Genomic DNA, 25,768 nt, shown 5'->3' on the forward strand with positions numbered 1-25,768 from the left:
GGCTTGGTTACAATCAGTTTCCTCCAGGGCCTCAAGTAGACTGCTGGGTTTACATGATGCACAATACAAGATCCTACAACACCACACAATCACACCCTTCAAAACCACCTTTTGATCATGTCAGACGGGAACGTCGACACATACACCATGTTGTAGTATTCCTTATATTCAACAACATGTTGTTGTTTTTATACATGAATATCCAACCTTACTGATGCCATGCTGCTATAACTGAGGCAAAAACATGCTTCTAGATCAGTTGGACGATTCCTCATCAAATATTTGGGTCAAATCCCCAGGGATCGTACATGTTGTGTATCCGCCCGTTTTCTTTGTGGGTTGGCTAACCTGCCGTTGAAACGTGTGCCCTGGACATAGTCAAAACATAATGTAAGCCAACAGTGCCCTCATGTGGCTGAATCCTACATGGCAAGTAAGTCTCTAGTCTTACAGGATTTTAATGGTACATTGATCATCAATAATGTAGATTATAATACATAAAACATAAATATAAATAACATGTATTTATTACACACCAACACATGGAGGCATGCGCCATAATGAGTGGCTACAACACAGGTGAATTGAATTTGTACTCAGAGGTCATATCAGGTGAACAGTTATAATGTATGAGGTTGTAATGCAATGCTTTATTACATGGGATCTCTTTTGATATGGTGTTGTGCTGATATGAGAAGCTTTTCATAACCATAATCCGGAGCCTCACAGATGCCCTAGGACAATCTTATAAAAAGAACATACTGTATTCCCCCTGGCTTAACATATGATAAGAAAAAGAAATACTGCAAAACTGTCATCAGATCGGGGCCAGTCTTGTGACAACATGGACCACGAGAATTTGTAAAACCTTATCAGCCTCTGGCTATAACAGGACTGTTTATTTCTAGGTTGGTGGGGACTTAGTGGGCAAGTCAACACTGGGCGGTTGTCAGAGAGGATGTCCTATTTCAGGACAGAAGGACAGTGTAGTAGTAGTTCACAGCTGTTTGACTTTGTGTGTCAGATTTCATCTTTATGTGAAGCCCTACTGCAGTCTCTTCTTGCATTTTCGTTGCCCGTGAATGTGTTAATTAACCCTCACAGCAAGAGCGCCGGCAGGAATGATTCTAAAGGATCCGTGTGCGTTGTTGAAAGTAATTGCAGAAGTCATCTGCTAGGTTTAGTAAACCTCAGCAGAGGGGGAGGAGACAGCGCCTGACCCTGAAACCAAACGCCTAAATTAGGAGGTGACAGGAAATGGATATTCACTGTCAATAGATGGCCTAAGTACTGTGACACATTTCAGCACATAGAATAACAAAGCTGCAATATTCTCACATAGCCACAGGGAGCAGGACCGAGCACATATAATAGCTAGGAAGTAATACCCGCACATAGCCAAAGGGGTCAGACCGAAAACGTATTAGTAAAAAGCTGTAACACTTGCACATAGCCACAAGGGGGCAACAGCTGATCACACATACAAGAAGGGGGCAGGCTTTTAAAGCCATAGAAGACCCTTACCTCCTTTAACCTCGAACCCTGCCTTTAGACAATAGAAACTCCTGGGCAGTGTATCGATTAGATATTCAGCTTGGAGTCGCTCCACGCGTGAAATATATAATTTCTCTCCTTTTGCTTCATAGATAATAGGCCAGAACTTTTACCAAAGAAAGTGAGTTAAAAGCGATTCTGTTTCGGCTGCCTTTTCCAAAATAACACAACAGTACTAGGCCTCCATGTCATGACTATAATTTGTTATTTGTTTTAACTTAAACTATACTGTGCGTGGTGTATTGCATAAAGCAACTATACGCTAAGGGAACACAGGGAGGACAGGAAACCGAACATAAACCCTTAAAAACACAGGTGCGCCTATGACAAACACTGAGATAGAGCGATCCTGGGGCGACATCTAGTGGACACGACAACAATTACAACAAGGACGATGCTTGTGCGAAACTCGGGTATCGGGATTTGAATTGTCATTGTTTAAAAAACGTAAATTATATTAGATTTAGGCAATGTATAAACTGTTCACCAAAATATTCACCAATCAATCAATCAATCAATCAATCAATCAAACAATACATATGTGTCATTACCTGTATCTTTATTGGACACAGAGAGGAGTGTAAACGAGTGAGACTTGACGGTCAGGGCAGGTCGTGATGAATCTAAGCAGTGCCAGCAGCATCAGGTGGTGGGGTACAGCTTTGCTCCTCTAGGGGCACCCTTGCACGCTGTAGCTCTCGCAGGGTTGGGTGACCACAGGACATTTAGAGTGGTTGACAATTCCTTCTAACGTTATCTGGCCTGAGCTTATTCGTCAAATGTGTCCCTTTCTTGATCCCGTGGGGTCATCTTTGTAATCTTGCTGGAATGGTGGCTCTGATCTGCTGTTTATTTCCAATAGAGACACCTGACACCTGTCTGAACACCTGACACATGGCCAGGGAGCTAATGAGGCCTCTTATTAATTTACTGACAGTGAGCTGATAACAGAGGGACTCGATGGGAAACAGTGGTTTGGGGAGCAGTCGACACGAACTGAAGGTGAGCTGGGGACTGGCACCCTGGGGTCTGATACGTCTCAGTGAATCCGTTTGGGAGCCACAGTATAGGGATATATGACAGCAACATCGCAAAAGTGGGCAGTGTAATTCGCACCCTGGTTTAATTTAAAAAGGGATTAGAATTAATTTGTTTAAACTAGGTGTATTTTAAAATAGTGTAGTCACATTGACTGAATACTGAATTATATTGTCACTAATTGCACTATTAATAGCAAATAGATAGGAGGTATTCCTACAACATAAATGACAAAGATTGTCAAGTTAATACCAGCAGAAATATTATCCCTAACATATACATGTTACGTTATGTTCATGTGGCGATGCTGGCTCAGGGGCCAGGTTGGGGTTCATTTGGCCTGGACACCGGGGTCAGCACCACTACTCTTGGGATGAGTGCCCTGGGATCTCTAGTGACCATAGGGAGTCAGGACCTGTTGAATGTCTCATCAGGAAGACAGGAATAAAGGTTAAGGGAACTAGGATATACCTTACAGATTTAAGATCACAATGTCCTATCCTCTTCTTGTTTATTTAAGCCCCTTTCACACAGGCAGTCTCAACCTGCAACGTTCCGGAAGATTTCCTGCATAGCTCATGTGGGAATGCGAACAGGGATCGATATTTCTGTAAATTTGCACCGGCAATTTTCCTGCTGAAGGCCTAGTAACATATCCGGATCACTGTCTGTACGGCAGTGCTGTGAATGAAAGAAGTCACGTTGCCGGTAGAGGCACGGAAAGGGTCAGGTTGTCTGATGTAAGACGTCCACATTGAGCGAGCGAACCAATCACAAGACTCTGCTGAGGACCTATTTAAAATCGGCGACTGTTTATGAAATCGAGCACATGTTAATGCGCCCCACATATATTGAGGCGACCGTGGGCATGGTCGCCGTGTTCTGTGTGCCGCAAAGGATCCTGGGAGGGTTCGCATTATCGCTAGATGGACCTCTGGCGCCCTCCTGGCTCCTTTGCGGCAGTGACACTATACAGGTTCTATTGAACTCCACATCGGTGATGGTGGAGTTGGAGAACATTGAAACCGTCACTGAGAAGCCCATGGAGGTCAATTAGGTGGAGGGTCAAAACTTCATGCAACTCTCGGGTTGTGCGGTGTAAAAGGCATGAGTTGCAAACTGCTTAATCTGGGCTCCCTTCTTGTCAATCCCTTGTGGCGCACAATATATATATAACCCCCATATTTTGGCATTGCTGTTCAGCGTGTCAGTGGCCGCAAGAGCGATGTGTGCCTGAAAGTAGCTACATGTGTGAATAGAGGAGTCTGAACACATGCAATATTCCCAGTGAGCTAATGAGGACTCTAATTCATTTACTGACAATAATCTGATAACAGAGGGACTCGAGGGGAAATAGTATTTTTGATAAGATTTACAGTTACACAGCTGATGGTGAACTGAGGACTTGAAACAGGCCGGTCCACCACGCATACCATTTCTAAATATATAGATTTACATAAACATTCAAGCGTAGGGTCACTGCTTCTACCTGGCCATTGTAATGCTGCATCCCTAATTGCCTCCAATAACTCTATCCTGATTACAGGACTGTAATGTAGTGGACTCCCCATCCCCCCGTCTGTCTCAGGATTTTGGATCCCTCTACGGTCGGGCACAAGGCGATTCAAAGCAAAGGCAGCTGCTGCAAACCTGGAGCTATATGGGTAATCTGGGCCCAGGGGCCCCTGAGCATGAAAGGGCCCTCCGGTGTTGGGAGGAAAAGAAATGGTTCCATAGAAATATGCAACAAAACTTTACCCATCTCTTAATCTTGATAATTATCCAATCAGAATTAAATAGAAGTCAGAAATGCAAGAAATATCCAAAAATGTTCCCCTCTGACTAAGTAGCCAAGCAGGTAACCAAGTAATATACTATATTTTCCTGACAAGATATCCGGTAGGTTTGTCGGTGAATCCCTTTTTGATTTGTTAAGTTATTTTAATGTATTTAGATCTACAAATTCAACTTTTTAAGTTGAAACAAATTCAACTTTTTAAGTTGAATTTGTTGCATGGTGTGGCCAGGGTAGCCGACCGGACATTTGGGGAGTCACCCGATTCTCCTAAAAACCAGTCCCGCACTGAGCCCAGTATAAGGAGACAGTAAAGTACAACATGAGGATTTTTTTTACAAAAAGTTTTAATTTAAATTAAAACTTGGGATTATAATGATGAAATCAAAATTATTATCTGTTTTGGGCGTGTTCATGCACATTTTTATAGATTAGATTCATTGAGGGTGTGAACTATTTTCATTTTGTAGCGTTGACATTGTATACTGTATTAATGGCTGTAGTCTACTATGGCCAAAGGTAGTTGTGGAGTGTGTGTGGATGACGGCTGGTTTAAGCAGCCTGGTCTGGCTCGAGTCAGACTGATTAGACTCTGATGCTGAGTGAGGCTGCACACCTGTTGTGCATTGAGCAATCTACATTCACAGGTTAAACCAACCATCAACACACACACTCAGTATCACTCCAACATGGTGGCGTTGATCACTTACTTCATTTACCACTGTCATTCAAACTCTGCAATGAACTGGTTTTTAAAACCACCCACAGTGTCCTGGTATCAGAGGAGTCCAATTAAAGCCACCTAGGCAGTGTGTAGCACTGACCTTGCTTAAGAAATGAATCAAATTTGTTCCAGCAAAGAAAAGGTGTGAGTTGGTTGAATGATTAGCCAGAATAAATATTACAATTTTCAGAACCAAAATGTATCACATACCAAAAGTGTACACGTACGTTGTCATTATTTGGAAAGGAATAAAAAAACATTTCAAATGTGTTTTGATTTTATTATTTAGATTGTAAAAGATGGTTCAGCTCTGTAAACAGTTTGAGAAAGTAAAATTAATTGTTTTCTCAGTTCACTTTCTTCATCTTTTACACATATATACAAATGAACAGAAGTAGAAGATGAAGAAGCAGAAAGGTACACCAGACATTCAAGCTTTTTCACACTGACTTCAAGGAATATTTGGTAAAGTACTACTGAGGTTACAAACATTAGTCCTTGAATATTAAGACTTAGGATTTCTCCTAAGTAAACGTGAGACAGCGCCTCTGATCTCTTTGTTCTGCAGACAGTACACAGTGGGGTTAATGAGAGGTGGCACTAGCGTAGAGATGATCAGCAAAGCGTTTCTCTCTGTTAAGTTTAGCCTAACTCCCACTCTGGTTAACAGTACTGACACCAGCTTCGGAGCAAAGTAACAAAAAACAGGGATTAAATGGCTGATTACAGTGAGGAACGTGCGCCCTCCTTTCTCTGTGCTTGGGAGCCTCAGCACAGTAAAGACAAGTTTCCCATAGGAAAGTGCGATCAATGGCAACTGCCCACCGAGTAGCCACAGAGCAATTAAACCTGGCATCAGAAAATATGGTTCTGGATCCACACAGGATGCCCTGATGACAGCTGGATAGTCACAGAATACATATTTGATCACAGGCTGGCAGTACGGCAGCTGATCTGCAGTAGACACAGACTTGCCCATAAGGCCAATCCCCAAAAGCCAGGACACCACAATCGATATGAACACTCGCTGGTTGGTCAGGATGGTGGCGTAGCGTAAGGGCTCGCTGATGGCCATAGTGCGGTCCAGTGCCATCAGAGAAAGGGCCAGACACTCTGTGATATCTCCTAGGTGGTAGATGAAGACGCGGGACAGGCAGGAATTGTAGGAGATGGTTTTGTCCCCGGCCAGCAGAACAGAGATCATGGTGGTGCTGGCGCTGGTGGTGAACATGATGTCCACCAGAGCCAGGTTACAGATCAGCAGGTACATTGGGCGGTGCAGACGCCTGTCTGTGGAGATGATGCAGATGTTGGTGGTGGAGCAGAGGAGGGCCAGGCAGTAGGCCAGCAAAATCCCGGCACCCATCAGCTTGTGGTGGGGTAGGTGGTCGAAGCCCGTGATGGTGAACTCCACCACGTTCTGCCCTGAGAAGTTCACTAATGACATCCTCACGCAAGGGAACCTCCCTTGACGTGTTAAAGCCTGAGCACAGTCATGAAATGATGATGCTAGACTGGAAGTTTGGCTCTAAGAAGAGTGCATAATAAGGGTAAGGTTAAGAAGCCGCAGCTTATGGGATGCAGGGCAGGGTGAGTCACGTGTTTAATCAAGTAGTTATTGTTGCATTGTTATTCTTTCCTCTGTGCAGAGGAAAGCCATATAGGCTGATTACTAAACATCTGGACGTCTTGCATTCTAAAGCAGATGTCTCATCTGCAATAAATAATATATTTTCATTGCTGAATCCAAACAGGTGTTAAGTTTAGATTGAACAGTACAAAATATATATTTTTTTTTCCATTAACAATATTTCCTGTCAATATTGCATCACAGTTGTCAAAATTGTTTTGGAACATCAGCGAAGGTTGATTTCAGCAGGTCCCACCAGACCTAATTAAATGGTACCCTGTGGTCTTTAGGGACGTCACCCACACAAAAAAACACATGTTACGTTATGTTCATGTGGCGATGCTGGCTCAGGGGCCAGGTTGGGGTTCATTTGGCCTGGACACCGGGGTCAGTACCACTAATCTTGGGATGAGGGCCCTGGGATCTCTAGTGACCACAGGGAGTCAGGACCTATTGAATGTTTAATCAGGAAGACAGGAATAAAGCCTAAAGGAAACTAGGATATACCTTACAGATTTAAGATCACAGTGTCCTACCTGCTGCTTGTTTCCTTCAGGCCCTTTCCATGCCATTTTCTGCATGAGGTCAAGTGTGAATGGGAACAGGGATAGATATTCCTGGAAATCTGCACCGACTGTTTATGTTTACTCGGCCCATATATATACATTATCCCCATCTTTTGGCTTTGCTAAGCCATGTGTGAACGGGCGCAAGACAGAAATGTGCCTGAAAGTAGCTGCATGTGTCAATAGTTAAAATCACTAGTGGTGACTGAAATGTTATCCCAGTAACTTACTGAGAAATCTGCGTCAGAAGGGCTTAGAGACCCATGTGTGTTCCTAGAGGAGTCTGAACCCCTGCAATATGCCCAGTGAGCTAATGAGGCCTCTTATTAATTTACTGACAATAAGCTGATAACAGAGGTACTCGATGGGAAACAGTGGTTTGGATAAGAGTTACTGTTACACAGCTGATGGTGAACTGAGGACTTGATGCTCTGCGGCTTCAATTGTCTCAGAGAAGGCCTCAGGGTCGGACTGGGACTGAACATCGGCCAGGGACTTTGAAACAGCCCGTCCCACCACTCATACCATTTCTAAATATATAGATTTACATAAACATTCAAGCGTAGGGTCACTGCTTCTACCTGGCCATTGTAATGCTGCATCCCTACAGATTGCCTCCAATAACTCTATACTGTATTACAGGACTGTAATGTAGTGGACTCCCCATCCCCCCGTCTGTCTCAGGATTTTGAATCCCTCTACGGTCGGGCACAAGGCGATTCTAAGCAAAGGTGGCTGCTGCAAACCTGGAGCTATATGGGTAATCTGGGCCCAGGGGCCCCTGAGCATGAAAGGGCCCTCCGGCGTTGGGAGGAAAAAAAATGGTTCCATAGAAATATGCAACAAAACTTTACCCATCTCTTAATCTTGATAATTATCGAATCAGAATTAAATAGAAGTCAGAATGCAAGAAATATCCAAAAATGTTCCCTCCTGACTAAGTAGCCAAAGTTGTTAAGTTATTTTAATGTATTTAGATCTAGTTGCCCATCTTTTTAAGTTTAATTTGTTGCATGGTGTGGCCAGGGCAGCCGACCGGACGTTTGGGGAGTCACCCGATTCTCCTAAAAACCAGTCCCGCACTGAGCCCAGTATAAGGAGACAGTAAAGTACAACATGAGGATTTTTTACAAAAGGTTTTCATTCCAATTAAAACCTGGGATTATAATGATGAAATCAAAATTATCTATCTGTTTTGGGCGTGTTCATGCACATTTTTATAGATTAGATTCATTGAGGGTGTGAACTATTTTCATTTTGTAGCGTTGACATTGTATACTGTATTAATGGCTGTAGTCTACTATGGCCAAAGGTAGTTGTGGAGTGTGTGTGGATGACGGCTGGTTTAAGCAGCCTGGTCTGGCCCGAGTCAGACTGATTAGACTCTGCCGCTGAGTGAGGCTGCACACCTGTTGTGCATTGAGCAATCTACAGTCACAGGTTAAACCAACCATCAACACACACACTTGGGATCGCTCCAACATGGTGGCGTTGATCACCTGCTTCATTTACCACTGTCATTCAAACTCTGCAATGAACTGGTTTTTAAAACCACCCACAGTGTCCTGGTATCAGAGGAGCCCAATTAAAGCCACCTAGGCAGTGTGTAGCACTGACCTTGTTTAAGAAATAAATTGAATTTGTTTCAGCAAAGAAAAGGTGTGAGTTGGTTGCATGATTAGCCAGAATAAATATTACAATTTTCAGAACAAAAATGTATCACATACCAAAAGTGTACGTGTACTTTGTCATTATTTAGAAAGGAACACATTTCAAATGGGTTTTGATTTTATTTAGATTGTGAAAGATGGCTCATCTCTGTAAATAGTTTGAGAAAGATTTAAAATTCATTGTTTTCTCAGTTTACTTTCTTCATCTTTTACACACAAATGAAATACAGAAGTATAAGATGAAGAAGCAGAAAGATACACCAGACATTCAAGCTTTTTCACACTGACATATATTTGGTAAAGCACTACTGAGGTTACAAACATTATTTCTTGGATGTTAAGACCGGATTTCTCCTAAGTACACGTAAGACAGCGCCTCTGATCTCTTTGTTCTGCAGACAGTACACAGTGGGGTTAATGAGAGGTGGCACTAGCGTAGAGATGATCAGCAAAGCGTTTCTCTCTGTTAAGTTTAGCCTAACTCCCACTCTGGTTAACAGTATTGAAACCAGCTTCGGAGCAAAGTAACAAACAACAGGGATTAAATGGCTGATTACAGTGAGGAACGTGCGCCCTCCTTTCTCTGTGCTTGGGAGCCTCAGCACAGTAAAGACAAGTTTCCCATAGGAAAGTAAGACCAATGGCAACTGCCCAGCGAGTAGCCACAGAGCAACAAAACCTGGCATCAGAAAATATGGTTCTGGATCCACACAGGCTGCCCTGATGACAGCTGGAAAGTCACAGAATACATATTTGATCACAGGCTGGCAGTACGGCAGCTGATCTGCATTAGACACAGACTTGCCCATAAGGCCAATCCCCAAAAGCCAGGACAACACAATCAATATGAACACTCGCTGGTTGGTCAGGATGGTGGCGTAGCGTAAGGGCTCGCTGATGGCCATAGTGCGGTCCAGTGCCATCAGAGAAAGGGCCAGACACTCTGTGATGTCTCCTAGGTGGTAGATGAAGACGCGGGACAGGCAGGAATGGTAGGAGATGGTTTTGTCCCCGGCCAGCAGAACAGAGATCATGGTGGTGCTGGCGCCGGTGGTGAACATGATGTCCACCAGAGCCAGGTTACAGATCAGCAGGTACATGGGGCGGTGCAGACGCCTGTCTGTGGAGATGACGCAGATGTTGGTGGTGGAGCAGAGGAGGGCCAGGCAGTAGGCCAGCAAAATCCCGGCACCCATCAGCTTGTGGTGGGGTAGGTGGTCGAAGCCCGTGATGGTGAACTCCACCACGTTCTGCCCTGAGAAGTTCACTAACGACATCCTCACACAAGGGAACCTCCCTTGACGTGTCAAAGCCTGAGCACAGTCATGAAATGATGATGCTAGACTGGAAGTTTGGCTCTAAGAAGTGTGCATAATAAGGGTGAGGTTAAGAGGCCGCAGCCTATTGCAGGGCAGGGTGAGTCACGTGTTTAATCAAGTAGTTATTGTTGCATCGTTATTCTTTCCTCTGTGCAGAGGAAAGCCATATAGGCTGATTACTAAACATCTGGACGTCTCGCATTCTAATGCTGCAATAAATAATATATTTTCATTGCTGAATCCAAACAGGTGTTAAGTTTAGATTGAACAGTACAAAATAAAAAAAATGGTTACTCATTCCATTAACACTATTTCCTGTCAATATTGCATCACAGTTGTCAAAATTGTTTTGCAACGTCAGCGAGGGTTGATTTCAGCAGGTCCCACCAGACCTAATTAAATGGTACCCTGTGGTCTTTAGGGACGTCACCCACACAAAAAAACACATGTTACGTTATGTTCATGTGGCGATGCTGGCTCAGGGGCCAGGTTGGGGTTCATTTGGCCTGGACACCGGGGTCAGTACCACTAATCTTGGGATGAGGGCCCTGGGATCTCTAGTGACCACAGGGAGTCAGGACCTGTTGAATGTTTAATCAGGAAGACAGGAATAAAGCCTAAAGGAAACTAGGATATACCTTACAGATTTAAGATCACAGTGTCCTACCTGCTGCTTGTTTCCTTCAGGCCCTTTCCATGCCATTTTCTGCATGAGGTCAAGTGTGAATGGGAACAGGGATAGATATTCCTGGAAATCTGCACCGACTGTTTATGTTTACTCGGCCCATATATATACATTATCCCCATCTTTTGGCTTTGCTAAGCCATGTGTGAACGGGCACAAGACAGAAATGTGCCTGAAAGTAGCTGGATGTGTGAATAGTTAAAATCACTAGTGGTGACTGAAATGTTAGCCCAGTAACTTACTGAGAAATCTGCGTCAGAAGGGCTTAGAGACCCATGTGTGTTCCTAGAGGAGTCTGAACCCCTGCAATATGCCCAGTGAGCTAATGAGGCCTCTTATAAATTTACTGACAATGAGCTGATAACAGAGGTACTCGATGGGAAACAGTGGTTTGGATAAGAGTTACTGTTACACAGCTGATGGTGAACTGAGGACTTGATGCTCTGTGGCTTCAATTGTCTCAGAGAAGGCCTCAGTCTTGAAGGCAGAGTCAGGGTCGGACTGGGACTGAACATCGGCCAGGGACTTTGAAACAGCCCGTCCCACCACTCATACCATTTCTAAATATATAGATTTACATAAACATTCAAGCGTAGGGTCACTGCTTCTACCTGGCCATTGTAATGCTGCATCCCTACAGATTGCCTCCAATAACTCTATACTGTATTACAGGACTGTAATGTAGTGGACTCCCCATCCCCCCGTCTGTCTCAGGATTTTGAATCCCTCTACGGTCGGGCACAAGGCGATTCTAAGCAAAGGTGGCTGCTGCAAACCTGGAGCTATATGGGTAATCTGGGCCCAGGGGCCCCTGAGCATGAAAGGGCCCTCCGGCGTTGGGAGGAAAAGAAATGGTTCCATAGAAATATGCAACAAAACTTTACCCATCTCTTAATCTTGATAATTATCCAATCAGAATTAAATAGAAGTCAAAATGCAAGAAATATCCAAAAATGTTCCCTCCTGACTAAGTAGCCAAAGTTGTTAAGTTATTTGAATGTATTTAGATCTAGTTGCCCATCTTTTTAAGTTTAATTTGTTGCATGGCGTGGCCAGGGCAGCCGACCGGACGTTTGGGGAGTCACCCGATTCTCCTAAAAACCAGTCCCGCACTGAGCCCAGTATAAGGAGACAGTAAAGTACAACATGAGGATTTTTTACAAAAGGTTTTCATTCCAATTAAAACATGGGATTATAATGATGAAATCAAAATTATTATCTGTTTTGGGCGTGTTCATGCACATTTTTATAGATTACATTCATTGAGGGTGTGAACTATTTTGATTTTGTAGCGTTGACATTGTATACTGTATTAATGGCTGTAGTCTACTATGGCCAAAGGTAGTTGTGGAGTGTGTGTGGATGACGGCTGGTTTAAGCAGCCTGATCTGGCTCGAGTCAGACTGATTAGACTCTGCCGCTGAGTGAGGCTGCACACCTGTTGTGCATTGAGCAATCTACATTCACAGGTTAAACCAACCATCAACACACACACTCAGTATCACTCCAACATGGTGGCGTTGATCACTTACTTCATTTACCACTGTCATTCAAACTCTGTAATGAACTGGTTTTTAAAACCACCCACAGTGTCCTGGTATCGGAGGAGCCCAATTAAAGCCACCTAGGCAGTGTGTAGCACTGACCTTGCTTAAGAAATGAATCAAATTTGTTCCAGCAAAGAAAAGGTGTGAGTTGGTTGAATGATTAGCCAGAATAAATATTACAATTTTCAGAACCAAAATGTATCACATACCAAAAGTGTACACGTACGTTGTCATTATTTGGAAAGGAATAAAAAAACATTTCAAATGTGTTTTGATTTTATTATTTAGATTGTAAAAGATGATTAATCTCTGTAAACAGTTTGAGAAAGTAAAATTCATTGTTTTCTCAGTTCACTTTCTTCATCTTTTACACACATATATACAAATGACGAAAAGAAGTAGAAGATGAAGAAGCAGAAAGATACACCAGACATTCAAGCTTTTTCACACTGACTTCAGGGAACATTTGGTAAAGCACTACTGAGGTTACAAACATTAGTCCTTGAATGGTAAGACCAGATTTCTCCTAAGTACACGTAAGACAGCACCTCTGATCTCTTTGTTCTGCAGACAGTACACAGTGGGGTTAATGAGAGGTGGCACTAGTGTAGAGATGATCAGCAAAGCGTTTCTCTCTGTTAAGTTTAGTTTAACTCCCACTCTGGTTAACAGTACTGACACCAGCTTCGGAGCATAGAAAGAAAAAACAGGGATTAAATGGCTGATTATAGTGCGAAACGTACGCCCTCCTTTCTCCGTGCTTGGGAGCCTCAGCACAGTAAAGACAAGTTTCCCATAGGAAAGTAAGATCAATGGCAATTGCCCAGCGATTAGCCACAGACCAATGAAACTGGGCACCAGCCAAAATGGTTCTGGATCCACACAGGCTGCCCTGATGATAGCTGCATAGTCACAGAATACGTATTTGATCACAGGCTGGCAGTACGGCAGCTGATCTGCAGTATAAGTCAACTTGCCCATAAGGCCAATCCCCAAAAGCCAGGACAACACAATCAATATGAACACTCGCTGGTTGGTCAGGATGGTGGCGTAGCGTAAGGGCTCGCTGATGGCCATAGTGCGGTCCAGTGCCATCAGAGAGAGGGCCAGACACTCTGTGATGTCTCCTAGGTGGTAGATGTAGACACGGGACAGGCAGGAGTGGTAAGAGATGGTTTTGTCCCCGGCCAGCAGAACAGAGATCATGGTGGTGCTGGCGCCGGTGGTGAACATGATGTCCACCAGAGCCAGGTTACAGATCAGCAGGTACATGGGGCGGTGCAGACGCCTGTCTGTGGAGATGACGCAGATGTTGGTGGCGGAGCAGAGGAGGGCCAGGCAGTAGGCCAGCAAAATCCCGGCACCCATCAGCTTGTGGTGGGGTAGGTGGTCGAAGCCCGTGATGGTGAACTCCACCACGTTCTGCCCTGAGAAGTTCACTAACGACATCCTCGCGCAAGAGAACCTCCCTTGACACGTTGAAGCCTGAGCACAGTCATTATATGTTGATGCTAGAGTAGAAGTTTTTCTCTAATAAGTGTGCATAATAAAGGTGAAGTTCAGAAGCCGCACCCTATGGGATTCATGGCAGGGTGAGTCACGTGACCAATGATGATGGGCACGGAGGAAAACAACAAAGAAAGTACATCAACATGTTTGTGTTTTGCAAAGTAGTTGTTGCAAAGTTATTCTTTCCTCTGTGAAGAAGAGAGCCATAGTCTGTTTACCAAACCTCTTGTTGTCTCACATGCTAGTTCGGATGTTTAATCTAATTGATTTTCATTGCAGAATCCAAACAGTTGTAAACGTTAGACTTAACTGTAGAAAAATAAATTTTTGGTTGTGCAACACTATTTCCTGTCAATATTTCATCAAGGTTGTCAAAATTGTTTTGAAACATCAGTGAAGGTTGAGTTCAGCAGGTCCCACCAGACCTAATTAAATGGTTCACTGTTGTGTCTCGGGACGTCACCCACACACAAAAACACATGTTACGTTATGTTCATGTGGCGATGCTTGCTCAGGGAACAGGTCGGGGTTCATTTGGCCTGGACACCGGGGTCAGCACCACTACTCCTGGGATGAGTGCCCTGGGATCTGTAGTGACCACAGGGAATCAGGACCTGTTGAATGTTTAATCGAGAAGACAGGAATAAAGCCTAAAGGGAACTAGGATATACCTTAAAGATTTTAGATCACATTGTCGTATTTGCGACAATGTGAGCCCCTTTCCATGCCATTTCCTGCATGAGGTCAAGCGTGAATGGGAAAAGGGATCGATATTCCTGGAAATCTGCACCGGCAATGTTCCTGCTGAAGGCCTAGTAACATATCCGGATCAATGTCTGTACTGCAGTGCTGTGAATGAAGGCACATTGCCGGTAGAGGCACAGAAAGGGTCACGTCGTCTGATGTAAGACGCTTTCAAGTAGAGCGAGTGAACCAGTCACAAGACTCGGTTGAGGACGTATATGAAATCGGCAACTGTTTATCTTAACGCACCCCATACATACAGTATATATACATTACCCCCATCTTTTGGTTTTGCTATTCCATGTGTGAACTGGCGCAAGACAGAAATGTGCCTGAAAGTAGCCGCATGTTTGAATGGTTTAAATCACTAGCGGTACCTGCAATGTTGTCCCATTCATTTACTGTGAATTCTGTGTCAGAGGGGCTTAGAGACCCATGTGTGTCCCTAGAGGAATCTGAACACCTGTAATATGCCCAGTGAGCTAATGAGGCCTCTTATTAATTTACTGATAATAAGCTAACAGAGGGACTCAAGAGGAAACAGTGGTTTGGATAGGAGTTACAGTTACACAGCTGATGGTGAACTGAGGACTTGATGCTCTGCGGCTTCAATTGTCTCAGAGAAGGCCTCAATTTTGAGGGCAGAGTCAGGGTCGGACTGGGACTGAACATTGGCCTGGGACTTTGAAACAGACCCACCATGCATAGCATTCCTAAATACATATATTTGCATAAACATTAAAGCATAGGGTCACTGCTTCTACCTGTCCATTGTAATGCTGCATTCCTACAGATTGTTTACAATAACTCTATACCTTATTACTGGACTGTAATGTTGTGGACTCCCCATCCCCCCTTCTGTAAGGATTTTGGATCCCTCTACAGTTGGGCACAAGACGATTCAGAGCAAAGTTGGCTGCTGCAAACCTGGAACTACCATATCATTAGCCTCATAGCATAATTTTCTAAGTCATATTTTGGACAAATTGTGACATCTGCCTAACTCTACGCTCCTAACGCTGCTGATTCACTGTGCCTCATTGGCTATATCCTAAACCAATCAGAGTGCTTTACACATTTCATAATCACTATCTGCCTAAGTCATCTATTTGATTTAAGCATGTTTAACGCTAAATACAAGATGAACCTTAAAATATGACAGGCAATTATGCTATGAGGCTAACGATATGGGCAATCTAAGCCCAGGGGCTCCTTGGCATGAAGGGGCCCTCCGGCGTTGCTAAAAACAAAGGAAAAAAGGACTCCACAGATATGACACAAAACTTTACCCAATCTCTTGAACTTTATAATCATCCAATCAGAATGAAATAAAAGTTAGGGATGCAAGAAATACCCCAAAATGATGATGGAATATACTGTTTAAATCTCAGTGAGTACTGGAGGACTTGTTGCAGGCCTTTTATTATAAAAAATGTAATGTCTACGATAGTTTCCACTAATTTACAAACAACAAAATTCCCTTTTGATCTGTATTTTATACAGTATCTAGGTGTGTTACACAAACACCGGAGCTCAACTGGCCACACAGTTTTGACCTGCTTCCTACTGTTGTGGAGCTGTTGACAGTTTATTTTCCCTCCTGGCTAAGTAGCCAAGCATGTAACCAAGTAATATACTTCTGATATTTTCCTCACAAGATATTGTTTATCGTGGAAACATCCCTTTTTGATTTGTTATGTTATTTTAATGTATTTAGATCTGGTTGCCCATCTCTTTAAGTTTCATTTGTTGCATGGTGGCGTGGCCAGGGCCAGCCGACCGGACGTTTGGGGAGTCACCCGATTCTCCAAAAAAAACAATGCCACACTGAGCCCAGTATAAGGACAGATAAGTACAAGTTAATTATCTATCTGTTTTATCTATTTTGATTTTGTAGAGTTGAGCTTGTATACTGTATTCCATTGTTACTGGCTGTTGTCTACTATGGCCTGTGACATTTTTTAATTGTAATATTCCCTAGCGATACATTTTTACTGTAATACTCTCACTTAGCCATATCCAGTAGCACCAAGCATAGTTTAGAGGTAATTTCCCCTCCTAATCGCCTGAGGGCAGCACTGAACACAATTGATAAAGTTATAAAACATTTACACTAGGGGCAGCAACGGACACACACAGGAAGTGAGAAAACCCAAAGAAGAACACCTGGGATACATAAACTCAGACTCCGCCTTTGGAAGAGAGAATCTCTCAGCGGCGTATCTTCCTGCATGCTAAGCTCTGAGACGCTCCGCGCGTGTTATTTACGATCCCTCTCCTTTTGTTTCATAGACGATAGACAATAGACCAATAACCTCAACCAAATAAAGTGAGTTAAAAGCGATCCTGTCTCGGCGGCCTTTCCTGGACCAAAATCCACAACAGGCCAAAGGTAGTTGTGGAGTGTGTGTGTGTGGATGACGACTGGTTTAAGCAGCCTGAGGGGTGTTCCACAAAGCCGGTTTTATCACTTACCCAGCTAAGTTAACCCAGGGTTAGCGGCAACCCTAGGTTTTCCGTTCCAAAATGACCACGGCATGTAAGTTTCTATGGAAACATATGCTCTCAATCAAACCTGAGGGGTGTTCCAAGAACGGAGGTTTAACAAACACAGAGTTAACGCTGAACTCTAGGTTGTCCGATCCTGTGCCGACTAACCCAGAGCTGTCGGTTCCACAGCACCGGTTATGAATTACTTCTTCTTCTTCTTCTTTTTGTTTAAAAAGAAGGCGGTTGGCAACCAGCTTACCGGCGCATTACCGCCACCCTCTGAGCTGGAGTGTGAGCAGGAGAGTGTCAGGAAACAAAATATAATAATAAAGAAAAGAAAGGACACTCAAACCCTATGTTCCAAACCTGTCTCTTTTAAAAATGACAAGACCTTTCCATATACATTTGATGCCTCACTGAGGATACTCTCTAAGGAGAAGTGTATCTTTTCTTGTCTCACAGACTCTTCCATTTTCTTCCTCTCTTCTTCATATGCTGGACACCAAATTAATACATGTTCCACGGACTCTACCTCCCCACAAAGCTCACAATTTCCTGTTGGATGCTTCCCTATCATGTGTAGTGTTTTGTTTAATCCTGTGTGCCCTATCCTCAATCGGGTTAAAACTGCCTCTTCCCTCCTACTTCTACTGGCTCTCCTCCCACCACCAACCTGTTTTTGGATGTTATGCAGGTGCCTGCCTGTATCCACAAAATCCCACACCTCCTGCCATGTTGTGCACATATGTTTTTTAATTATACTTTTTGCTTCAGCTTTACTCAATGGCACATCTAATTCCACCACATGGGACTTGAGCGCCTGCTTTGCCAATATATCAGCATCCTCGTTCCCTTCCACTCCCACATGTGCTGGGACCCACACAAAGCTGACCTGTATTTCCTCTTCATCCAGCTCATACATAATACTATAAATGTTACTTAGAATGTCCTGTCTACATGATCTTCCTGATTTAATGCTGGTCAGAGCTGCTACGCTGTCAGATGCGACCACAGTACTCTGATGCCCGTTTTCTTTGACCCACTGCAGACTCATCAAAACAGCTATTAGCTCTGTGGTGTACACTGCCAGCTCATCTGTAGCTCTCTTTTTGATCCCCACCCTCTTCTCTGGAATATGAAACGCCACTCCTGTACGCCCGGTCTTAGGATCTTTGGATCCATCAGTGAACACCATTGTTCTGTTCGAAAATTTACTGTCCAAATATCTCTGTACTATGTATGACACTTGTTTCGGGCTCTTTTTAATTTCTCCCAGAAGCCCCAGGTCCACTTCTGCTGCCACCACCAGCCAGGGAGGGAAAGATGAACCTGCACCTGTGGAGCAGTACCTGATGTTTTGCAGGCCTATACTATTTGCCCTGCTATTAGCCACCCACCCAAAGCTCATAAAATCTGACTTTGCGTGCTCTGCACATTCACACAAGACAGTCTTTGTTGGATGGCTTCCATCATGCCCTTGTAGACCGACCCAGTATGCCAGCATCATTTTCACCCTCCTGAGGCGCAACGGCATTTCCCCCATCTCCACCTGTACTGCAGCTACCGGAGAAGTCCTTAATGCTCCGCTGCACACCCTCAAAGCCAGGGTTTGTTCCACCTCTAGCTTCTTTAAATGACATTCTGCGGCAGACATGTACGCTGTACACCCATAATCCAGCGCAGCCCTCATAAGCGCCCAGTAGATATTGCGCAACGATGCCCTGGATGCCCCCCAATCCTGCCCTGAGAGACACCTTAGCAGATTATTTATCTTTTTACACTTTGTTTTAACTTTCCCTATATGCTGTCCCCACGTCAGTTTTTCATCAAACCAGACACCAAGAAATCGAACTATACTCACTTGTTCAAGTGTCTGATCATACAATTTTAATGATAGCAACTTATGCCTCTTAGCGAAACATATTACCTGAGTCTTGGGGACTGACACTTTAAAGCCCCACTTATTCGCCCACTGCTCCACCGTCTGGATTGCTTTTTGCATTTTACCTTGCAAATATGCCAAATTGCGACCTCTGACCCAGAGAGCCCCATCATCTGCATACAGGGACTTCCCTACACTCCGGTCAACCTGTGCAAATACATCATTAATCATGATATTAAACAATATAGGACTACACACACTGCCCTGTGGGGTTCCATTCTCCACTGGGTACATTCTAGAGTGACAGTCTTTTACCTTAACCTCAATTACTCTTCCATAAAAAAAGTCCAAGATCCAATTAAACATCCTGCCCTCTATACCCATTGCCTCCAGTTTTATCAGCAACCCTTCTCTCCATAGCATATCGTATGCTTTTTCAATGTCAAACATGACTGCTATAACCATTTCTTTATTTGTCTGAGCCTTTCTAATTTCTGATTCCAAATACAAAATAGCATCCATAGTATTCCTCCCTTTGCGGAAACCACTCTGACACGGAGAGAACAGCTGTCTACTTTCCATTATATAGTTCAATCTCTCTGTAACCATTCTCTCCATTGTCTTCCCTAAATGGGACGTTAATGCTATGGGCCTATAACTAGATGCTTCAGAGGGATCTTTCCCTGGTTTTAATATGGGTACTATAACAGACTCTTTCCATGCCTTCGGAATTTTGCCCTTTACCCATATCAGGTTGAACAGCTTCAGTACCACCATCAGTGAAGCATCATCCAAATGCATCAGCATGCTATAGCATACATTGTCCTTCCCTGGAGCAGTTTGCCTGGCACTAGAGATGGCTTTCTTTAGCTCAAACAGGCTAAACCGACTCTCCGAGCTATCAGCTGTCGCTACCTTCCTTGCCCTGATGTCAGGATTATTTGCTAGTGTTGACTCTCTCTGCTGCTTTGCTAGGTCTGACAGGTTCTCTGAGCTGTGCACTTTGACCAGAGTTTGGGCCAGCATCTCTGCCTTTTCCATGCTACTTACAGCTACTATGTTATTTCCTTGAAGCACTGGGATTTCCCGATATCCCCGAATGCCACTCATTCTTCTTATCATTCCCCAAATATCTGGTAACTTGGTCTCTCTACCTATGGTATTACAATACTTTCTCCAATATGCCCGCTTTGCTGTTCTTATAGTTTTCCTGACTACTGCTTGAGCCTTTTTATACTGCATTAATGCCTCCATTGAGTGGAGTGCCTTCAGACGCCTAAACGCTCTATTTCTCTCCTTTACTGCCTTCCCACAGCTTTCATCCCACCACGGAACAGCCTTTTTCCTCTTACTCCCGCCACTTTTCGGAATTGACTCTTCTGCTGACTGTATGATTGCTGTGACAAGCTCTGCATTAAACTTGTCTACATCCTCCATACACCCTCCAGAAATATCCCCACACCTAACCTTGCTCACCGCCTGAAATTTATCCCAGTTAGCGCTACCAAATTTCCATCGACGGGCTCCACCTGCTTCTTCCTGCCCCAGCTCCACTCCTACCTTAGTCAGTATCGGGTAATGGTCACTGCCCACTGTTACCGTGTTGAGCACCTCCCATTCTACAATACCTGCTAACTCTGATGACACTAGGGTTAAGTCAATGGCACTTTCTGTATTCCTTACATTGTCATACCTTGTACCCCTCCCATCATTGACACACACAAGCCCTTCTTTGTCTACAAACTCCTCTATACAGGTACCATTAACATCAGTATTCTCACTTCCCCATAAAGTACTATGAGCGTTAAAATCCCCACACCATATCAGTTTGCCCTGCACCTCCCCACCAATCTGACTCAATATATCCAGACTTAGCCTCTGGCATGGATTATAATAATTAATAACTGTTATTTCACCCTCCTCTGTCCATACCTTAACTCTGATTGACTCTTGCTCCTTCCCTACATTCACAACACAGTACTTCACACCCATAAGTACAAATATCCCAACACCCCCACCTCTGCCCTCTGCTCGATCCCTTCTAACAGCCACATACCCGTGTAGCACAAAATCCCATTCAGATCTCAACCATGTTTCCTGGATACATATCAAATGAGGCTTATCACGTTGTGTTGAAATGAAATGTTTAAACTCTTGACCATTCGAGATGAGGCTTCTGGCATTCCATTGAAGGATTTTTAAGACCATGGGGACCCTTCACTCCGTGTCTGAGAGTGACTACTCCCGGTCCCCAGCCTGTCCTCTATATTCTCCAGCCCCAATCCTCTTACTCCCAGGAACCTCTCTGCAGCTTTAACTATGATTTTAATCTTTTCCGTCTTCCTCTCAGCTTGTGCTGAACAGTTAATTACGTCCACCATGAATAGCACAAAATCAGTTTTATTGACAATCAAGGTGTCCGTCTTCAGTCTACTGCACCCCTCACATGGCCTCGTACTGTTCTCAATTTGTCTCGGTTTCACTGCTTGGACCTGCACCCTTCTTGCTGCTTCAGCATATGTGACCCCTTGCTCCACTCTCACTTTCTGCACCTCCACTGCCCTCTTACTTGCTTCGCATCCGCGATACGCTGAGCTGTGTTCCCCCCCACAATTACAGCACTTAGGCTGAGCGCCCTTCTCACATTTCCCGTACTCGTGTTCCCCTGTACACCGTGCGCATCTTTGTTTTCCCTTACACACCGCTGCTATATGACCATACTTCTGGCACTTAAAGCATCTAAGCGGAGGAGGAACATAAGGCCGTACACTATAACTCATGTATCCTATGTATACTTTCGTTGGTAGCTGCTCCCCCTCGAACCTGATCATTACCGACAGACTGTCGCATTTCTCTCCGTTTATCATTGTCTTTAAACGCCTTGCTTCTGCCACGGTCGCCCCTGTCACATTCCCTTTGATTTGATCACTTGAAATCGCCAACGGCACGCCTGATATAACACCTCTGACATTTTGTCTATTTTCCAGCATAGATGCCGACACGCGTTTCCCCTCAAACTTGTTGAGCCTAATCGCTTTCCCTTGCTGAGCACCATCTCTACACTCAACCAGCAGAGACCCATTCCTCAGGATCCTAGCATTTTTGACTTCACCTATCAGTCTGTTTATTGCTTTGGTCAGAAACATCGGATTCCACTCACCGAAGGATGCCCCATCCTGAAGAAGCTTTATCACGACTTTGTACTCTTCCTCAACCTGGATCCTCCCTGCAGCCTCACTCTGCTCACCGACTGATTCAGACTCAGAGTTTGTGTGAACTTTCTGCTTTTTCAATTTCTTTCGCTTTTGACCCGGTCTACTCCATTCCCCTCCTTCCCCGCGTCCAGAATCAAACTCCATTCCTCCCGCACCACTTCCTGCTCCGTCACTTCCCTCTGACATCTCCTGCCCATTCACAGCCAGGTTCTCAACCACCTCCAATCGGTTATGAATTAGTTCAATCAACACGGGGTTGGTTAACACAGGGTTGTGCGCGTTCACGGCAAACCTATAAAGACGTGATGTATGGATCATGGAAATCCTGATCAAAATGGCGAAACGGGCCGCATATTTTACCGATCAAGGTACTAATTATTCTTTTTCCTCCCTCAGCAACTAAAGAATAAAAATGATGGAAGAAAAGTGTTTTTTTTAATTTATTTTTATTTAAATGATTTCTGCAAATGTGGTCTCGCATCCTTTGTCAGCCCTTACAAACATTTGCGAATGTGTTCCTCCTCGAGGAACGGGTAAAGTGGGGAGGCATCTCTTTGCGCAGAGTGGCTATATGTGGAGGACGGCGCATGCAACAATTACATCGCATGCCCGTTCCGGACAAACTCTTAGTCCACGTAGGCATTGGAATCTGGACTTCAATATCCAGAATGTATTTTCAATCTTAACGCGGGTTCTGCTGTGTGCCAGGTTAAATGTTGTCTGTGGTCCAGGAGCGGGATTAGGGTACGGGGTGATGAGCGTCGGGAGGCATTGATACCCTCGATCTCCTAGGAGATCCCCATCGAATTGCCCTGCGATCAAATACAAACTTTGAGCTATCTTGCACAAGCACAACAATTATATGAGGTCTATGATATGTTCATAATGCAACGCACCCTGTTGAAATGTATTGCTCACATTGGATGTGTGCCATCAATGCACCCAATTACATTAGGAAATCCTGAAATATAACACCCAGATGAAAAGTCAACAAGGATAATTTCGGAGCCATTTGGGAACACTTAAAGTAGATAATGCTGACCTGCAAGTTGGTGAAACTCCATGAAGTTACGCAACAACCGCTTCAGCGCAAGACAGACGCACGGAGCGGCAGACGGTAGCTTTGCCTATGTGCTCAGCATCTCCTACACTGTACAAAAAGCTACCCGTCGCAAAAAAAAACGGAAAGCTATGCAAATTGTTTGTAGTGAACTGAGGGCAGATCCACGATTGGTAACATTTGCAATGTAGGGTTGGAGAAGGCTATTTAAATATATCAAAGAATCACGTGAAAAACTATATCTCTCCAGCAAAAAGTCATCCGGAAAGGACAATATGTCGAGCCGTGGTCTAATTAATCTCTCTGTGAATTGCACAAATTATTTGCGCTCCGATATCAATAGGCGAACACGTAAAAGCTGCGATAAACGTGGGTTTAAATAGCCTACTCTGAGCAAAACCGGGTTATCTTCCAAACTTAACCTGCGCAAAACCTGCTCCGACCAGAGGGGTGTTCCACAAAGCCGGTTTTATCACTTACCCAGCTAAGTTAACCCAGGGTTAGCGGCAACCCTAGGTTTTCCGTTCCAAAATGACCACGGCATGTAAGTTGCTATGGAAACATATGCTCTCAATCAAACCTGGTCGGAGCAGGTTTTGCGCAGGTTAAGTTTGGAAGATAACCCGGTTTTGCTCAGAGTAGGCTATTTAAACCCACGTTTATCGCAGCTTTTACGTGTTCGCCTATTGATATCGGAGCGCAAATAATTTGTGCAATTCACAGAGAGATTAATTAGACCACGGCTCGACATATTGTCCTTTCCGGATGACTTTTTGCTGGAGAGATATAGTTTTTCACGTGATTCTTTGATATATTTAAATAGCCTTCTCCAACCCTGCAAATGTTACCAATCGTGGATCTGCCCTCAGTTCACTACAAACAATTTGCATAGCTTTCCGTTTTTTTTGCGACGGGTAGCTTTTTGTACAGTGTAGGAGATGCTGAGCACATAGGCAAAGCTACCGTCTGCCGCTCCGTGCGTCTGTCTTGCGCTGAAGCGGTTGTTGCGTAACTTCATGGAGTTTCACCAACTTGCAGGTCAGCATTATCTACTTTAAGTGTTCCCAAATGGCTCCGAAATTATCCTTGTTGACTTTTCATCTGGGTGTTATATTTCAGGATTTCCTAATGTAATTGGGTGCATTGATGGCACACATCCAATGTGAGCAATACATTTCAACAGGGTGCGTTGCATTATGAACATATCATAGACCTCATATAATTGTTGTGCTTGTGCAAGATAGCTCAAAGTTTGTATTTGATCGCAGGGCAATTCGATGGGGATCTCCTAGGAGATCGAGGGTATCAATGCCTCCCGACGCTCATCACCCCGTACCCTAATCCCGCTCCTGGACCACAGACAACATTTAACCTGGCACACAGCAGAACCCGCGTTAAGATTGAAAATACATTCTGGATATTGAAGTCCAGATTCCAATGCCTACGTGGACTAAGAGTTTGTCCGGAACGGGCATGCGATGTAATTGTTGCATGCGCCGTCCTCCACAATATAGCCACTCTGCGCAAAGAGATGCCTCCCCACTTTACCCGTTCCTCGAGGAGGAACACATTCGCAAATGTTTGTAAGGGCTGACAAAGGATGCAAGACCACATTTGCAGAAATCATTTAAATAAAAATAAATTAAAAAAACACTTTTCTTCCATCATTTTTATTCTTTAGTTGCTGAGGGAGGAAAAAGAATAATTAGTACCTTGATCGGTAAAATATGCGGCCCGTTTCGCCATTTTGATCAGGATTTCCATGATCCATACATCACGTCTTTATAGGTTTGCCGTGAACGCGCACAACCCTGTGTTAACCAACCCCGTGTTGATTGAACTAATTCATAACCGGTGCTGTGGAACCGACAGCCCTGGGTTAGTCGGCACAGGATCGGACAACCTAGAGTTCAGCGTTAACTCTTGTTAAACCTCCGTTCTTGGAACACCCCTCTGGTCTGGCCTGAGTCAGACTGATTAGACTCTGACGCTGAGTGAGGCTGCACACCTGTGTTGCATTGAGCAATCTACATTCACAGGTTAAACCAGCCATCAATGCACACACTCGGGATCGCTCCATGTGTGCATTGATCACCTGCTTCATTTACAATTGTGATTAAACTCCGCAATAATCAGTTTTTCAACAACACCTCCCAGTAGCCTGGTATCAGAGGAGCCCAGTAAAAGCCACCTAGGTGGTGTGTAGCGCTGAACTTAATAAATTACATTTTTTCCATCAATGAAAAGGTGTGAGTTGGTTGTGTGATTATCCAGAATAAATATTACAATTATCTAAACCAAAATGTATCACATACCAAAAGTGTACACGTACTTTGTCAT

General features: G+C 44.1%; 3 protein-coding genes across 3 annotated transcripts; all 3 read right to left on the minus strand.

Moving 5' to 3' along the window:
• Window positions 1–5,616: 5,616 nt before the first annotated feature.
• LOC311353838 (olfactory receptor 10G7-like) lies at window positions 5,617–6,558 on the minus strand (the record flags this gene model as incomplete). The annotated part of the gene is made up of 1 exon (XM_084473647.1): window positions 5,617–6,558. One exon carries the CDS (start codon window positions 6,556–6,558, stop codon window positions 5,617–5,619), a length of 942 nt encoding a protein of 313 aa, XP_084329773.1.
• A 2,742-nt stretch (window positions 6,559–9,300) lies between these two features.
• On the minus strand, window positions 9,301–10,254 carry LOC311353839 (olfactory receptor 10G4-like; the record flags this gene model as incomplete). Its single annotated transcript, XM_084473648.1, has 1 exon — window positions 9,301–10,254. The coding sequence occupies one exon, from the start codon at window positions 10,252–10,254 to the stop codon at window positions 9,301–9,303; it is 954 nt and encodes a 317-aa protein (XP_084329774.1).
• Window positions 10,255–13,023: 2,769 nt separating this feature from the next.
• On the minus strand, window positions 13,024–13,977 carry LOC311354698 (olfactory receptor 10G4-like; the record flags this gene model as incomplete). The annotated part of the gene is made up of 1 exon (XM_084474535.1): window positions 13,024–13,977. The coding sequence occupies one exon, from the start codon at window positions 13,975–13,977 to the stop codon at window positions 13,024–13,026; it is 954 nt and encodes a 317-aa protein (XP_084330661.1).
• Between the last annotated feature and the right edge of the window lie 11,791 nt (window positions 13,978–25,768).

Source organism: Micromesistius poutassou, assembly GCF_964030765.1.
Source record: "Micromesistius poutassou genome assembly, chromosome: 10".
In the NCBI taxonomy this organism is placed as follows: domain Eukaryota; kingdom Metazoa; phylum Chordata; class Actinopteri; order Gadiformes; family Gadidae; genus Micromesistius; species Micromesistius poutassou.